An 18,450-nucleotide genomic window follows, 5' to 3' on the forward strand; every position below is an offset into this window, starting at 1 on the left:
TATTTAAATCAATGGTGGAGTGGATGTTATACTATAAAACACATTTGCTTTTAAGGTTTGATAGAAATATGACTTTTTAATGTAACTACGTGAACTAAATAGTCTGAAATATGGGACATAGTTTAGTATGTTGTTCAAAATATGATAAAAAAAAGTCATAGGTTAGTATGTCGTCTGAAATATCGTAGAAATATCATGAGGTATATATCAGGTCTTGGTTCAAGTCCAAGCTGAATTCTTTTTTTTCTTCTTATAGTAAAGCATTTCAGTATGTGAGACGTTGCCTCTCGTGTTGCATCACACATCTTCCAACTTGAATGTTTAATGTTCTGTCCATCTTTCTGCTAAAATGTTTTAAAGATTGAATTTGCATTGTAGTATTGTAATTGACACCAATCTGGTGTCTTCTCAAGGTTTTTCATAAAATTTAAGTTTTCTTCATTACCGATTATTTACAAGTTTGACAGATTAACTGAAATTATGTTTTATTGTTTTCAATGTTCAAAATAAAAGCTCAGTAATTCAAAAGTGCTGTTACTTTGAAGACAACCTGGCAAAGAGGAAGTGATTAACTTTATGTGACCTTATAAAACACACGTCAGGAAGCTGAAAGTGTGAACAGTTGATACAGTATGTGAGAATGAGTAGAGATGTGGATGAAATCAGAAATAATGTCAATATTGAAGGTCACAAAGTAAAATTGACTTAACTCCTGCAGTACTTGTCGTGGAAATGTATGTTTATTGCATTTGTTTTTCATTTTCTTACAGCGAGAGACACTTGACATGAGGAAGCGGAGTTGATGCTACAGAGAAACAAGATGTCACACTGGAGTACAACTTGGAATTACTTACAACTCCCAACATGACATTTGTACTGCACCAGACTCATCAAACTTAAGTTAGTCCATTAAAATCATATGGAGTTAATATACAGTGAAATTCAAGACAAGATAAAGTTCAAATAAAGGAACTTTTAAGATAAAGTAAAAAAATGAACATGAATATAACAATATGGAAGGACTGAGACATGTCACCTTGTTCCAGTTGTTGGTTATCACTTGTATAGATTTGTTCCAGAGTGGAGGTTCTTCTGTCACAAACTATCTCTGACAAGTGTCTGAATGAAAAGAAGATGAAAATAACAGACTTCAAATGATTCAGATGAATTCAGATCATGTGGGACATTAATGAGGGACACAAAAACTTCTGTCTGTTTATTTCATGTAGTTAGTCTGGACATCACGTGACCATTAACCCCATGACTTTTATATGTGATTTCAGATAACATGTTAACCTATTACTTTTTTAAATCATATTTCAGACAATAATAATGTTATTCCTCTGAGTCCAAATAGACTGTGTCCACACGAAGCCACTTTGTCTGTTTGTGTGTAGGCTGGAATTGCACGACGTAGCATTTTGTTTCAACCAAGTATTTGAGAGCAAAAGAGAAGCAGCTCGAGTTAAAGTGCTGCAATGTGATTCCCATTGTGTGAAGGTTCTACATGTGAAATAAATGGCCCCTGTGTTGACTCACTCCTCGTGGACTAAGTGGACCACTAATCAGACTGAAGGTCACTGGTTCAAGACTGAGGATGTCCCAAAAAGAAAACAAAAAGTACCTGGATCATAAGATGGACCGGATCTGGATCTGCTGGAGTCCAGGGGATGGATGGACTCTCTATCCCACTGTCTAGGTGCCCCTGAGCAAGGCACCTTACATCTGCTCCCCTATCATTGCTCACTCAGGACGGGTTAAAGGCAGAGACTTCATTTCCCCCCATGTTGCATAGTTGTGTGCTGTGTGTTGCAGGATTTGTGGGACAATAAAGGAATCTTAGTCTTGATGTGTGTCCTTTAGTGTGTGTGAGCTGCGCTGAGTTTATACAGCTGTGGGTGGAGCCAGGCAGGGCTGATTAGTGGAGGTGAATGGAAGAGGCGGAGTACAAAATGAGACCGTGCGTGCAGTGGTGGGCGAGACGGCTCACGTGACCCAGCAAGATGGCGACCGCAGGGCAGAGTGGACGTGAGTGTGAGTACTACGTCTTATTATCATCTCACCGTTACACGGACAAACAACCGGATCCTTTCACTCCGCGTCGTTTCCTTGCGTGACCGTGGGCAATGTTTATCTCCACGATATCGCCTCGGTTACGTTTTTATCCTGCGGTTTTTTTTAAATTCGCTAACTGAGGTGGCGCTGAGCGGCTCCGCTAACGTTAGCTCGTGTCTGTGGTCCTATATTGTTTTAAAGCGTTAGTCAGCTGTTTTCTGTTCTGCCTCGTCATCCCAGCCACTGGTTGATCAAACCACAGCATCTGTTTGTTCACTTATACACATGTGTGTGTTTCTCTTTCTAGATTTCAACTGAGCAGGCTCCGTTTTTGCTGTGGATTTGGATCCGCTGATTAATTACTGTCCATCATCATCATCATCATCATCATCATCATCATCATCACAACAGAGAATCAAGATGGCCCTAAATGTGTTTGGTAAGCAGCATCTCACATGATGATTATTGTGATTCAATGCCATGTTTGTCCTCTGATCAACCATCCTTTATTATAATTCATCTGTTACACGACAGGACAGTAAAACATAATGTGGATCCAATGTGGAACTTCCCAAATGTTGTTCTTCCTTCTCCTGTACATTTGTTTACTCACTGGAAACTTTGCAATTTATGAATTAAAAACCACATGATCTCTTCATAGAATATGATGCTTCTTGATATAATCCTACTTTACAAAGCAATAAGTACCCCTGAATTTTAGTTTATTTTGTATTTTAGTGTATTTTCAAGCACTAGACATCCTATTCTATTTGCACTTGTTTTTACTATATTTCATTTTATTCTGTATTTTACATCCATACATGTATTTTGTGTTTCTATTGGGAGGGGGTTATGTGTCTTGTTTCTTTTCCTGTTATGTGTTATGCTGTGAGTGTTGTTGTGGGAGTTGTGTGCATGGCAATAAAGTATTGAATCTTGAATCTTTAGTAGCAGGTAACACCTGCTACAGGCTGCTTACATAGTAATGCTTCACTGATGCAATAGTATAGTATTTATTGTATTCATCAATATTAAATAAATAATGTCTCCCTCTGGCACAGCACAAGCAATTTGTAATGCTTTGAGTACATTTTGCTGATAATCAAATCTATAATAATAATAATAATCTAATTTTACTGAACATTTTGAATAGAGGACTCGTATAATGTGGTGTCACTAGGATCTACATACTTCTTCCATCCATGATATATTGGGGTTGGTTAATGTAGCCCAGAAGTAAAGAATTTAAATGCCGTAAAGAAAAGAAACGTCCCATATTTACTGAAGTATTAGCAGTAAAATACTGTTAGCCTAAAATGCAGAGTTAGCTGTGTAAACACCTAGTTTTAGATATTTATCAGTTTATTTAATGTTTATTTATTTTGCTGTAGCTACAAAATTATTTAAGAACATATTTATAAATATGCTCCTTTTTTTTTCTATGGTTCTCTAACAGCTCTCCCGTCAAACCAGCATTTGAAGAAAATTTTGAATTCTCAAATAGCAACTTGATGAATTAAACATAAAAATCAAAGTGATGAGATGAGTGAATTCTGAACCCCTTCAGTCAAATCACCTCTGATCACTGTCACAGTTTCTCCACTTGGGGGCGCAAAAGCAGAGGAAATTGTGTTTGAGTAATGTTGCAGCTGTTTAATCCATTGTCGTACTTTTTCTCCTCTCAGATCATGATGAATACAGGCCACCAGTGTGGAAGTCTTACTGTAAGTTTCAGTGGAACATTTTTTTGTTATAATCCCGATTCTTAACTTTTATTGTTATTTCCTTGTCAGTATAATGCGATTTGGATAGTCATGCTATCTTTCACTGTCCTGGGTATGCGTTTAAGGAGATAATATCGTTGTAATAAACTGCTGTGTTTCCTCCTTCAGTGTACCAGCTCCAGCAGGAGGCGCCTCACCCACGCAGACTCACCTGCACCCGTGAGGTGAGAACACAATCCCTAATCCCAGTTTTGATCCCAATGGTATTGCACTGGTATTGTTTATTATTTTATAAGTTTGTTATTATGAAGTCAGACATCTGATTTTATAAATGGCCTCCACCAGGTCAGGTACACACTGAGGGAACAGCCCACAGGGGCAAATATGGGGGTTCTTGCCTACGGATGCTTTGGCATGTGGACTGGAGGAGCCAGGGATCGAACCACCAAACTCTTTAACCCCACCTGCCTTGTTTATGGCTGCAGATTGTCATGAATCAAATAAACATAGTGGTACCTTGCGTAAAGTGTTAAAAAAAATGAATGGATGGATGGATAGAGAGATAGACCTTAATATAGATTAAAACAATTCCAATCTTTGTGGGTAATATGATAATAACCTGAAAAATAAAAAAAATAATGGTATGGATCAAAGCTTCAAGCAGTCTGAACATTTCTTGTGTGTCTTTGTGTATGTGTGTAGCTGTGTGAGTTAATGTGTGTTTGTGCCTCCCCGGAGACTATATTTGCTGATGTCGACTCTCAGCAGGACTGATCGTTTTTTACTGTAGTTCGGGAATCCGTTGTCTTGAGGGAAAGCATCTGTTAAACCGTCTGTAGCACATGTTAAACACGGCACACGAGCTAAAAGGTTTAACACCGCACATTATTTTATGTTGGTTAAAGTAGGTTTTGTATTATTAAAGCGATCTAACGTTGTGTGTGTGATTGCGTGTGGCAGCAATGTTTTGGGCAAACCAATAGGGATTAGAGATTGGGAGAATTTTGTGCATCTGCTGTTTTTGTGTGTTAATCCCTAAAGACAGTTCTTTTAGGGCCTGAAGGATGGGGGTGTGTGTGTGTGTGTGTGTGTGTGTGTGTGTGTGTGTGTGTGTGTGTGTGTGTGTGTGTGTGTGTGTGTGTGTGTGTGTGTGTGTGTGTGTGTGTGTGTGTGTGTGTGTGTGTGTGTACAGATGTGAAATGAACAGCTGTTGCTTTTTCATTCCCCGGCCTGGTCAGGTAGTCGGTGCTGACCCAGTTAAAATGCAGCAGCCTGGCAGACAGACGGAGTGTAAGTGCCCCGCCACCCTCATCCCTTCTACCACCAGCCCCATGGTGTCTGCTGGGAGTCCAGCCATATGTGATTTAATGATGCACCAATAAGCACTTATCTGTGGCTGTCACTTTTTAATTTGTATCATGTCCGGGTGAAGTTGTGGCACAAATGAGTCCTTTAACTGAGCGACCTTGGGTTACAATACGTTTTTTAGAATACACTGAACATATTTAGATTTTGGACTCTGGGTGGGACAAAATAAGCAACAAGATGAGGGTAACAGGTTTTGGAAAATTCCAATTGGAATTTTATTCCAAATGTTTCATGAAAAAAAATCTCAGCAGATGCATGATTAATGCTGTGATACCATTTTCACTTCCCAATACCTTGACTTGCATATTGGCTGATATTGAGCACTGATCCAATACCAGTGCATTCACAACAGTAAGAACTTGTATATGTATTTTAACAGCTGTATGTTACTATGTTCCTTTTCTTTAAAGATGTGGTATCAGATCATTACATAGATTCATGTACTCAGTTTGTCTTTAATAGTAATAATAGCCTTTATTATCATTGTGAGCTGTGAGCAGACATCCTCCCTAATTACTATTCAGTCTTTGAGAGACGCAAAGTAAATACATGCAGGATAACTTCGGATCTTTATACAATAGTTTAAAAGAGGTTAATATTTGAGCTTTAGCTTTCTGCCACAGTTTTCGATCAACAATTAATTTCCCTAAATCAATCGACAAAAGTAAATAAAAGTTTGTGTGTTCGCCTCCAGGTTCTGCCACGCTCACCATTTCACCACGAAGCGATTAATTTCATCATTCTGTGTGAAATACACTTCGCAATGGGAGTCTGAGAATGCATTCTTCTTCCAAAGAGTTATTTCCCTCCAGCTCAGCGGGATGCCTGCTCAGTATTAGTGACGGCTGTTAGGCCTCAGTAGTTTTTGGTAGGTGTCCAGAGGTGCACGTGCATGGGAGGTGACACAGGCGCAGCATACGTCCTCCCTGCTCATAAACCAGCCTGATTGTCTTTAATTCCTCTCTGACTTTTACCACCGTGACCTTAATTTGTTCTGATTAGAAGCTGAAAATGATCACCTGATTTCCAGCTATATGCGTGTTATGACACACGTGTGCCAAACTGGACTGCCCCTTTACTTCTCACACAGCGCGTCCAAATTAATATTCACCACGGTTTGCCTGGTCTTTGTTGATTTATTGGCTCAACAGCAATTTCACCGAGAACAACACAATGTTCCGCGTATTTTCAACTGACTTGTGCAATATTCTCCACGCCCATGCACTCACCAGCTAAGGACGCCAAGCGGGGTTTACATGAGAGTGTTGTAAATGTGTGCAGTCTGGGAGGCCAGGGCATTTCACAAACTATATGTTTGTTATTTTTTTAATTCAAGTATTTTATGAATGATCTGCTACTGCATTCAGCTATATAATATTGGATATTTTGTTTGGATCCAATATTAATATTTGATATGAGGTTTTTATGGCACTAAATTAATTCAAACACCATTTAGAACAATAAATTCTTACATATAAACTTGTCAGTTACTTTTTTTCATACAGATAAATGTAATTCTTCTGTTAAAGTGATCTTATTAAATTTTTTACATTATTTATTCTTCTTTTCCCTGCAGGTGGACAACCGGCCTAAATACTATGGGAGAGAGTAAGTTTACACTGTATTCTCTATTCATCAGACGTGTTGCCAGAGACATTTCAACATTGTGTTTCCCACATGCAATTTAAAAATCTATCATTTTACTCCTCTTTGCTTCCAGGTACCATGGGATGATCTCGAGAGAAGAGGCCGACCAGTCACTGAGTCAGGCCGAAGGCAGCTACCTCATTAGAGAGAGTCAGAGACAACCGGGCACATACACACTGGCTCTAAGGTGTGTTTGCGTTAGACTCATTTCAAGACACTGAGAGCTTTTTCACATGTGAAGGTTAGAACCTTAATCTAGAGACTCCATCTAAATCGAAATAAATAAATACATTCTTTTATTTATAAGCTGCCTATTTACAGTGAAATATTTTAGGAAACACGTGATAAAATTTGTTTGAGATATTTTGCTTCTCCCCCAAGACCTTGCAAAAACTGTTGTTGGACCTTTATCACCTTTGCATGCACGTATTTGTGTGTCAAGGCAAGAAGCTATGTGTGGTCTTGTGTACAGGCCCCAGTTGTTGTAAGGTGTGAGGGTTTAACCCCTCCCTGCCCTCAGTAAAGGCAGCAGTCGAGCTTTAAGCTGCTCAGAGGCACTCATCTCTAAACTCACATGGCATCGCACGCCACCTTCCAGCGAGCCTTCCCTCGTGAAGAGAACACGAGAGAGGAATAGTTTCATTTAGCTACATGTTTCCTGAATGTTTGTTTTAGGAGTCATTATTGCTATAGTGATTCAGTGTTTTACACTGAGGTACATGTGTTTGAACCATATGTTGCATCCAAAGGAGCCTTTTCTGTATCCTTAAAACCACTCTGTTCCCTTGGCCTAATTACCTTGTAGGCAAATGACTTTCTATCATATCACTCCTCAGTTTGACTTGAATGGGAGCCCTAATTTTTCTCAGAGTAGGTGTCACACTTCTAAATGGGTGCCTGACTTAATTTGAATGTAGTTTCGGGTCAGTTTATTCTATTCATAACCGTGTCATTCTTCCACCTGCGCAAGTTCCTCTCCCTTCCACCGCCTCGTTCAGCCCCGTGGTTATAATTAAATTCCATAAATACTCTTTCATAAACTGCAGCGTCCCAGTCTGGGTTGGCAGAAAAGGAAGGTTGGATTTTGGGTTAATGATCTAATGACGCTGTTTAATCTCGCGGTGGGTTCCGTTGTGATCCACGGAGGAGCAGATGATGTGTTGGCCCAGTTCAGGGACACAATATAATAATATTAATACTTATCAATTGACTAAACCTCAGGGGTCGGAGAATAGATGTTGCCTGTTTTTTACCAGTCTGCCCTCCTTCATCCCAACCCCAGGTTCGGGAACCAGACGAGAAACTTCCGTCTCTACCATGACGGGAAACACTTTGTCGGAGAGAAGAGGTTCGAGTCCATCCACGACCTGGTCACGGACGGCCTGATCACGCTCTACATTGAGACAAAGGTGTGGGTTTGTCTTCGCATTCACATGTCCTTCCCTCCCCTTCAGCCTTACTTAGAAATCACGATCTACCTTTAAAAGCTAAAACTGACAGCATGGAACAGGTGGACCCATGGATCAGGGTTGAAAGGGTGTAATTCTGCATTTAAAGACTTGCGCTTGCAGTTTGCCAGGTAAAAAAATCAGCTTTCTCGAATTACATAATAACCCATGATCACCACTTGTTTTCTTAAACATATGGATCCCTGGATTCTTTAAAAACCACTAAAGAAAAAGGAAATATATAATTTTTCTCCTTTTTTGTGCACATTCTCTCCCATTACCTTTTTTTCACCCTGAAAACAGATCAGCTCCAGGCAAGATTAAAATCAGAGTTGGAAAATTAAGCATATGTTCTTAAGTTTAGTCCAGGCCTCGTTGGATCAAATGTGGTTACACAGGCAGAAAGAAAGACGCAGAATCATTAATAATCTAAACCTGTGACTAATAATAATAAACGCGGTGCCCTCTCTTCTTTCAGGCAGCGGAGTACATCGCCAAGATGACCATAAACCCCATCTATGAACATGTGGGCTACACCACCCTGAACCAGGAGCCCACCCTGAAGAAACATCTGCCACTCAGCCCCGAGGCCCCCGACGGACCTGCTCCGACCAAAGATGACTGCAATGCGGAGGAGAGGGTGAGGACAGGACACTTCTAAATGCACTGATCATCCTGCAAGTAGTTTTAGCGCTTTAAAGTTTTTTAATTTTACAAAATACAAACGCTGACACTTTATTTCTCAGGGAATCACAGATATTTCATATATTCCACTATATTTCATCCTTAAAATTAATATTCAGCTGTTCACCCATAGAGATTGTTCAAAAGACAAAATGTATCAATTAATGGAAGCGGTATAGGAATTCTGTCCTAAACCATTCACCCATTATTTTATGTTATCGGCAAACTGGCCTGAATGTTTTGGATAAGAAATAGAGTAGTGTAGAGTATAGTCCAAAGAATTTTCCTTTTAATAAACCAACGTCTGAAAATTTGTCAAATCTTTGAATTGAGAGAAGTGAATTTCGTTATATACGCCATCACAGTATTTCTGAAATGTAAATGCATGATATCTAAAAGTTTGGGTAAAGGTAAGTTAAGGTCATGGCTGCACAGTGCTAAGCTGGAAGGATGAGAGTTGAGGAACCTGGTGTAAGAAGGAACAGAAGAACGAGGAGGAGGAGGAGGATGGATGCAGAGGACTGATGGCCTCCAGCCAAGGGCTCTGCAGTAAAATTACATAACAGCAGTTTGCCTGCAGAAACCTGCTATCTCCCAAAAGCCTCTGACTGAGTACTCGTGAGGGGAGTTTGTTATTGGCTCGTTAGTTTCAGCTCCGCTGTGCATTTAGTTCTTATTCATTGACTTTTTCTGGGGGTGGAGCTTTTTGCACAGGATGAAAACAAAAGCAGCAAAAAAATGTGCAGAGGTGAGGTTTCTGCACGACGCAGGAACTGACTCTAATTATAAATCAACGTGCTACGTTAAATGTAAATCTTCCATTCTGCAGCTACGTGTTTGTTCAGGCAGGTGCAAGGAAACGAGACAGAGGAGGATGCAGAGCAACTGCTGCAGAACCTTGAGGAAAAGCCGCGCGTATTTAAGTGTGAAACGGTCCAGTTACAACGGACAGTTTTTAACAACAACAGGCTCAGGAGGAAGTGCTGTGTGCAACATGCAATGCGTTTATCTGCCACACCAGTGCTGAGCCTCCTGAGGCCTTGTATGACCTGCAGCGCATGACCACCAACGCTGCACCTCATACATCACTGTCTACATTTATGTGTGTGAAGTGGGAATGGGCCTGTGTACGTGTGTGCTTTCATAATTGGGTGGATTTGCAGACAAAGCAGTACGGCTGTGACATTGAGACCAGAGGTAGCTCTCTGCAGGGAAGTCAAACATCCAGGAGATACATATTTCATATGTTCACACGGCTAATCAACGTTTGCAGCGAGTTAAATGCAGCTTTATGGTCCCCGCAGGGAAAATAGAGACGTGGTCCTGGTGATGAGTTTTTAAAAATTCATTTTTAGGGCCTTGTTCTGGTGAGATTGATTTGACTGGAGAGTGAGAGGAAGCAGCAGGAATTTGGTTTCAACACAGAATAAAAAAATCTACTAGGAGATTTAAGGTCAAAGGATGATATCCTCCATTCACTTCTTTCCTTTCCATTTTTATTTCTACGTCTGTAATCAGGGGGTTCTTTTGGCTGAAACCCACCACCTCTCAACTCGCAATAAAAACATCATTAAATAACCATGACCAGTCATACATATTCACTGTGTTATGTATATGAGCCGAAGATTATGGAATTTGGATCTGCAGTTGCTCCTCGAAGGGATTTTTGTGATTCCCTTTTTTTTTCCTCATACATACTCAAGATGCCCCAAAAAGAATAGTTTCATTAGTCAGTGTCAAAGATCAAAACACAACTGAAAGCGTGTAGATCTCCCCGCAGTAACAGGATTGAATGCCTTCCCACTGCTTTATTTGTTGACAGTCCAAACATCCCTTATCCCTAGAACTGACACTTAACCAGAAACCTGCAAAATGCTTATTTAGCCTTAAACTACTCTTATATAACGTCTGTTCTATGATCCAAATTAATGGGCATGGAGCAAATTAAGGGTGTAGGATTGTGTAATTTCTGTAATGAAATTGAGATTTTCGAGTAACACACACCGCTGTACAGGTCTTTGGGGAAAAAATGGAAATATTAGAGGATATTGCAGGTAGAATGAGAAGCGGATGGAGGGAAACAAAGAGGAACAAAAAGTGTGAACAAATGAATTAAATAACAGCTTTTCTCTCCACTCATTCTTCCCCCTTCTTTCTCTCCTGGGACAATCAAGGGGGGCAGAATCGGTGGCGAACAACAAGAATCCCTGAATTCCGATTGGTTCCCCTCACTCTCAATGTGACCTGTTAAATTCATCCGCCGCTGCTCTGTTGCTCAGCCTCCCCCCTCCTCTCCTTGCTCTCGCCGCCTCTGTCCTTCCCTCCTCCACTGGTAGTGTGTGTGTGTGTGTGTGTGTGTGTGTGTGTGTGTGTGTGTGTGTGTGTGTGTGTGTGTGTGTGTGTGTGTGTGTGTGTGTGTGTGTGTGTGTGTGTGTGTAAAGCGGATTAACGCACACACTGAGCCATGTGGGCTGAGACGCTCACCTACACGAGACCGAGAGACGGCAGCGCTCATTCTGCCGCATCAGTACCAGTGTGACGGATTTTGCTTCCAGGACGATTTGTTGATTTATATTCATTGAACTTTCTCCGGGTATTTTTGAACAGGCGGATGTGTTTTTCGACTGGCTGGCTTTTGTTTTTTGTTATGAACTGGAATTGCAGCCCCGTCAGCTGCAGAGCTAATCTGATTGGGTGATCTTTGTGGTACCAAAACAGCAAGATTGGTCCTGTGTCTGCTGTGTTGGCTCCTTGGTTTACGATGTTGTTGTCAATATGCAGTTTTAATTTGATTTGTGAGTCTAGCTGCATATTTATTTAACTCTATTTTATTGACAAAATATTTTCAAGAATATTTCCCTTTTTTATGTCATATTTTTTGGCATTCTGATTATTTAGTAGTGTGATTTGGATTTTGGTCTCTGAGGCAATATATTTTATTTCAAATTCAATACCAAACCTGCAGCTCCCACAATGCCGAGCTGTGAGTCGCACGTGATTAAACGGGGTAAAAAGCATTCACGCAGGCAAGCCGAGAAGAAAACAAGTCAGAAGGGCTCTTTGTTTACAGCAGCTTTCGGTTTAAATGTCAGTGCTGGATCAATTCCCTCCCTGCCGGTCTCCGGGAGCACATCGGACCCCAGCACGGGCTCTGGAACCCATCTCAACCGGGTGCCAGCCCCCTCTAAACCCACCTCCCCTGCTTCCACCTTCTGGCAACCAATCAGATCTTTTGCCCTTTCGCAGCTCACATCGCTGGTGCGGCGGGCCACCCTTAGGGAGAGCGACTTGGCGCCCAAGTACGAGAAGGTCCACAACTTCAAGGTGAGGGACTCCTTCGCTCTCTTAATCCTCTGTGTGTTCTGTGTGTGTATATTTGTGTGCGTGTGTTAGTGTGTACTGAAAAATGCCAGAGTTGCTGATTCAGCTCATGGGGTCTTATTCAAATTGACCTCAGAGAACACACTCACACACACACTACATTTACATTTCAAACCTCTGTTTAGTGCCTCCAACTCCCAGATTTCCATATTACATGCAGCCATTAGCAAAGAGCACAAAGGTCAGAGCCACAGTGTCCTTAACTCAAGGGAAATGTGGATGAACCCACACTGACAGACACACAAAAAGCCCTGTGATGTGATGGAGGTCATTAGCATTTCAGTTATAGAACCAATTTATGCCATAAATGAGCAGATCGAAATCTCCTCTCCCTAAATTTTTTTATATTATTTTGCCATCATTCTTTTGTCAGTGCCTGTTATTGCTGTTAGTCATGTATCACCTAACCCAGTCGGGCTTATCTGAATATCTTTTCAATTTGCTGTATTCATTTTCCTGTTAAATTAACCTTTTTACTGTCTGTCTTTAAACCAGGTTCATACATTCAGGGGCCCCCACTGGTGTGAGTACTGTGCCAACTTCATGTGGGGTCTCATCGCTCAGGGAGTAAAGTGTGCAGGTAACCAACCTAAAACACACACACATCAGTGTATTCTACATTCTTTCACTCATCACAAAGAAAAGTGCCATAACAGATTCAGTCTCCTTTTTGCCATGTTCGACATGTCGCATCTCCTCTCTCTTAAGTCGTGACTCAAAAGTAGACAGCAGGCTAAAGTTAGTCACTAGTGCTGTTGACTCATCTGCAGTGTATCACAGATTTCAAATGTTAAAAGATTCAGCTCGGTGCCAAAGAACAGAGTGTGTGTGAGTATTACTGTGTGTGGGTGATGAACTGAGCCTCAGCAGCACCTACGTGAACTATGGAACTTTTACCATCCAGGCTAGTTACTATGCTTTGACATGAGCTTTATGGACAAAACTGCACTGTCCTGTAAAGAGATGAAAGCAGCATACGCAGCATACCGGAGCACATTCTTCATTTTCTTCAGAAAGTGATGTGAAACCATCTCTCGTCTTTCCCCCGTCAGACTGTGGGTTGAATGTCCATAAGCAGTGCTCCAAAGTCGTGCCCAACGACTGTCAGCCGGACCTGCGGCACGTCAAGAAGGTGTACAGCTGCGACCTGACCACGCTGGTCAAAGCCCACAACACCAAGAGGCCCATGGTGGTCGATATGTGCATACAGGAGATCGAGGCCAGAGGTGAGAGCGCGTTGAGAGTGTTGGTGTGTGAGCGTATTTGATTATAGAAAAAAGCTTGTATGTATTGTTCGACAACCTTAAGAGAAAATCCTCATGGCTAGCATGTGTATAGAAGATGTGTGTGTCCCAGTGGTGGGGTGTGCACAAGCTGAATAAATGCTGCTGCAGACAGGAGTTTATTGATTGTGATTCAAGACCGGAGTGAAACTAATATGTGAAATCAATAGAGACAACAACGTGAAGTGATTGAACTTGACTGGAAATTGGACAGGTGGAAACACGACCAACCCCCCCCTACACACACACACACACACACACACACACACACACACACACGCTTGTTGTTTACTCATAGAATCTTCGCTGTAACTCTCACAGTTTAAAAAAAAATAAAAAAGATTTCAATAGAAATCGCTTATAAATCCCGCTGCATAAGTACAGTGTTTTTTCGTTCAGGTTTTCGGTTTCTATCACTGAAAGCTGTTGAATCTCATGGCCTTTCCATCTTTGTTACATTCAGCCCCTCTGGAAATTTTCAGGAGTTCAAATATTCATATTTGAGAAGAACATAGACTTCTGGCACATAAAGAGTCTTAAATTATTAATCATCCAGATTATGGCCAATTATTAAAGATGTAAATATTTAAAGACATTTTTCAGCCACACTCCAATTAAATTTTGATTAATATATTATATTAATGGTGGTGTCCCTTCAACTCTCCTTGTCTGACTCCAGGTCTGCAGTCGGAGGGTTTGTACAGAATATCTGGCTTCAGTGAGCTGATTGAAGATGTCAAGCTGGCCTTTGACAGAGGTGAGTGTCGCCCCCTGTTGTTCTTTTTCCTAAATATGTGAAACCCCCGCTGTAGATCACCATGACAACTTTATCGTCAGTAAAACATCAACACAATCCTTCAGAGACATTCTTTGAGGACACATATTTCAGTTTCCCTTTTCCACCGAAAGCAACTCACCGATTGTTTCTGTCTTCTTCCACAGACGGAGAAAAGGCTGACATTTCCTCAAATGCTTACGAGGACATCAACATCATCACCGGAGCCCTCAAACTCTACTTCAGAGAGCTGCCTATCCCCCTCATCACATATGATGCCTACCCACACTTTATAGAAACAGCAAGTAGGGCTTCTTGCTTTCCGTACTTTTCATAAAATGCAAAATTGAATGAAGGAGGCAGGAGGAACTTGACATCAAGGATCATATCCTGCATATGTTAGAAGTCTGTTAAAGACATGTATTTTTGCCATTTTTAAATGTTATTATATCTTAACTGATCCAATATCTAAATGTCCCCTGCCTTTTTTCACTTTTGTATTTTGTGTGTTTGCGTATCACAGAGATTACAGACCCAGAAAAACGGCTGGAGTCTCTCCACGAGGCCTTGAAGCTGCTGCCGCCAGCTCACTGCGAATCACTGCGATACCTCATGGGTCACCTCAAGAGGTCTGAACAAACTGGTTTCACTTCCTCACATCGATCCCTTAAATTGATATTTTTTAGCTGTTGTGGTCATTTATTTTCTCGCTTCACATACTTCCTCTTGCTCTCTCCATCCAGGGTGACCCAGTGCGAGAAGGAGAACCTCATGCCCAGTGAGAACCTGGGCATCGTCTTCGGCCCGACGCTCATGAGGGCCCCCGATCTGGACGCCATGACGGCGCTCAACGACATCCGATACCAGAGACTAGTGGTGGAAATGCTCATTACCAATGAAGACGTGCTGTTCTGAGAGGAAAGGAGGGAAAGGACAGAAAGATCGGGACGATGCTCAAACAGTTACGCGTTGTGATAAGACGGAGGAACAAGGTGACCTGTTGACTTTTGACAAGGAAATGAAGGAGAAACTTCAGCATGGATAAAAAAGGCAATGAAGAAATATTTGCAAAGAAGAAATAAGAATAAAATGAGTGGCGATGGAAGGATGCAGTGTTTCCATTTATTTTTGATTAATTAACAAACTTGAAGCTTCCAAAAATAGCAACGCTATAAATGTAAAAAAAAAAATACTGGAACACTGAATACTGGGAAGGACCATTTTCCAGCCTTACTCAATAGAAATAAACAATTTCTGTTTCTTTAATGAGCGGCATCCCACCATCGCTACTTTGTTTCTCTTGGGAAAACACTGCGATCCATCTTTAAGTTCATATCTGCTCTTTCTTAAATGGACGCCTTGACATTTTTTTTAATTGTAATTTTTTTTTACCCTGCTTATTATACATCTTGCTGTTCTGGGGAGAAATAAAATCAGCTGGCCACGAGCAAGCAAGAATAAAGACACCAGTTGTTCAGTGGAAAATTAAGGAAACGTGCTTCCAAATCAATGAAGCAGTTAGGAAAACATTTTGGTTTCTGCTGTCAAGGTGTCCATTTAATCCTCGCTGAGAGTAGAAGAAGAAGCACTGATGTCAGAAGTGTAGGCAGCTGGATGAATGGATGAAGGAGCGAAAGAATCACTCATGCATTCCTCTCTGTGGAATTTCAGTGACTTGGACCTATTGTGTTTTCATTCCTTTTTCAAAACTTTTTTTTTCCTTACAGCTCCTGCTTCCATTCACTGATGTGTAATTATGCAGTAATCCTTCTCTAACATAGATTTTCTTTTATTTGCTAAAATAGAAAATCAATGCGCATTTCCCCCTTTTTTTCATTTTACATTATAAGCTTTTGTTCCAAGAAATGTTTGCTGTGCTAAAACACTCAGTGTTTGAGCTTTGAATCGAATGACGGCATGTTTTTTCACTATTTCCGAACAAACCCTGTGTTCTTCCTCCTCTCCGCCTGCCTGCTTTGCCTCTGAGGGACAAAACCCTCTTGAAAAATGACACGCAGTCAATTAATGACAAAAAGGGAAAGTTTCCGCAGCATATGTAAATGTAGCCTCTTCTAGTTCACAATCTGGGCCTTATTGCCATAGTTTCCCAAAATTAAACTAAAATAAACACAACTCTAACTAACTAACAATGCCTACTAACTAATTCAACAAAGACAACAGTATAGACACAGCATTAACCTGGCAGCTTGTTTTCATTTCAGATCTCATTAAGGATGGCTTTTGTTGTCGTACGTTACCCCGGTGACAGATTCTGAAGAGACTTCATTGTGACTTGAAATATGTGAAAAGTGCTTTACGTTGTTTTTGCTTTTGTTGGTCGTTTTTATAAAGCAGTATTGTACTTTAGCAGTACTCATATTGTTGCACGGCTGCAGCTCAACAGATAAATGACGAATTGGCCTGAGCTGCATCATTCAGAAACTGGAGATGGTGGGTTTTTTATTTGAACATTTTATATCATGTCTCATCCCAAATATTAAAACTCATCATGTCGATAAGCTCTCGTGTTTGCAATCAAAGTGGTATTGGTGCTTCTCATGTTTCATATCCAGCACCAACCATGTAGTAGAACTGTGAAAGAAGGCCAGCTGGAGTTGTTTTAGTGCATACAGTTTTAGATTGTTTTACCTCTGCCTTCTACAGACACTGAGATTTCTCTCTGTAAATCAAATGCCATACAGAAAACAACAGGGTGAAGATCAGGTACTGGCCAAACATTGCATACGGCAAAGGTTTACTGTAATGTTTTGTCCACGCTCTGATGTGATTAAAGCAGTATAATCTGTGGGACAATGATGGTAATCAAATGTATTATGACTGGAGTGTATTTGTTTTTTTCTCTCTTTCTTTTATTGAAATTAGTGCCATTTGAAAGGGTGGGGGTGTAGACTGGACACCTTCTACATGGACTGTCACCTCAACTAACACACTTCTTTGACTTCTACCCCCATTTCTGTCGGGGGTCACAGACTAACTCTTCCTGACGCATTTTAAGACACATTTCTCAAAGCAAAGATGGAGTTATGGATGTAAAAATCTAGCGCGTTGGGTGTAAAATAAGGTGACAGCAAGAAATCTCGTTCATTACCGTGTTGACTTACTGTTGTTCATATGTTCCAGGGTGAAAAATAACCCTACTGGTTTAACAACGTACTAACTTCAAACTAATCCGAGGACAATGTGTGGACCATCAGTGATCTGTGATGCTTGCTTTTTTGGGGGCATCATGAAATTTTTTTTATTGTCATTGCTGTAAAGAATTTTCTATATGGTTTATGCATGGTGAAATTAAATTATTAAATATGTCTTTCAATTCAAAAATGTCTGATTGTATTACCCTCACCAAGGAGGTTATGTTTTTGCTTCTTACCCTTTGTTTGAATGTGCGACAGATTACGCAAAAAATACTACATGGATACCACGGAAATTGGTGTAATGATGTGGTAGGGGTCAAGGAAATTACATTTTTATACAGATCCAGGATTGTGAGATATTTTCCTTTATTGTTCAGACAATCGTTTATGGATCTTGATGAAAAATATCATGTATGTTAAGGGGAGTGATATTTATGCTCAGATCCAATTAAAAATCCATAATTACTGAATTTAAATGTGGTTTCATAAGGGGACTGCTGAGCCTCGGTAGAGGTTTGAGCTCTCCCAAGTATATGAATATTTCTTGAAACCCAGCTCATAACTTTATATTCTCCTTTAATGTATTGCAATGTTGCAGAAGTACTCTAAATCCTTTCCCCCCAGCATTTACTTGCCTTATTACCCCTTGGAATTATGCAAAATCCATTTCACAGGTTGCATCTGTCATCAGTAAGAAGTAATAAGTAAGTAAGTAAGACCTGAGGGAGTTCTACTTGGCAGATTGTTACACTTCAATCGGTTTTTAGACACTTGAAGCTGTAAAATTAAATAGAATCCACAAGAAAGCAGCTAAAATACAAAAACTACTGTAGGATTGCATTCAAGAATGAATTCCATATGCACCAGCGATATTATAGATCAATCAGTATCAGAAAAGAGTTAAATACACCACGAAAGTTAATGTTGTTT

General features: G+C 40.5%; 1 protein-coding gene across 3 annotated transcripts; it reads left to right on the top strand.

The window, feature by feature from the left end:
• Positions 1 to 1,642: 1,642 nt before the first annotated feature.
• LOC109638901 (N-chimaerin) lies at positions 1,643 to 17,707 on the top strand. Of its 3 annotated transcripts, none has more exons than XM_020102085.2 (15): positions 1,643 to 2,034; positions 2,363 to 2,494; positions 3,741 to 3,779; positions 3,948 to 4,003; positions 6,724 to 6,755; positions 6,868 to 6,981; positions 8,077 to 8,203; positions 8,721 to 8,882; positions 12,173 to 12,250; positions 12,803 to 12,887; positions 13,360 to 13,533; positions 14,270 to 14,347; positions 14,533 to 14,670; positions 14,889 to 14,994; positions 15,109 to 17,707. In XM_020102085.2, exons 2-15 carry the CDS (start codon positions 2,476 to 2,478, stop codon positions 15,278 to 15,280), a joined length of 1,380 nt encoding a protein of 459 aa, XP_019957644.2. In that variant the 5' UTR covers positions 1,643 to 2,034; positions 2,363 to 2,475; the 3' UTR covers positions 15,281 to 17,707. The 3 variants fall into 3 exon arrangements, with proteins under 3 accessions (XP_019957644.2, XP_019957645.2, XP_069376547.1); XM_020102086.2 differs by having other exon boundaries at positions 1,940 to 2,028; XM_069520446.1 differs by lacking the exons at positions 1,643 to 2,034; positions 2,363 to 2,494; positions 3,741 to 3,779; ... (3 more) ...; positions 8,077 to 8,203; positions 8,721 to 8,882 and adding an exon at positions 11,773 to 12,017 and having other exon boundaries at positions 12,105 to 12,250.
• Positions 17,708 to 18,450: the final 743 nt, after the last annotated feature.

The sequence above is a fragment of the Paralichthys olivaceus genome, chromosome 24, assembly GCF_024713975.1.
Source record: "Paralichthys olivaceus isolate ysfri-2021 chromosome 24, ASM2471397v2, whole genome shotgun sequence".
Lineage (NCBI taxonomy): Eukaryota > Metazoa > Chordata > Actinopteri > Pleuronectiformes > Paralichthyidae > Paralichthys > Paralichthys olivaceus.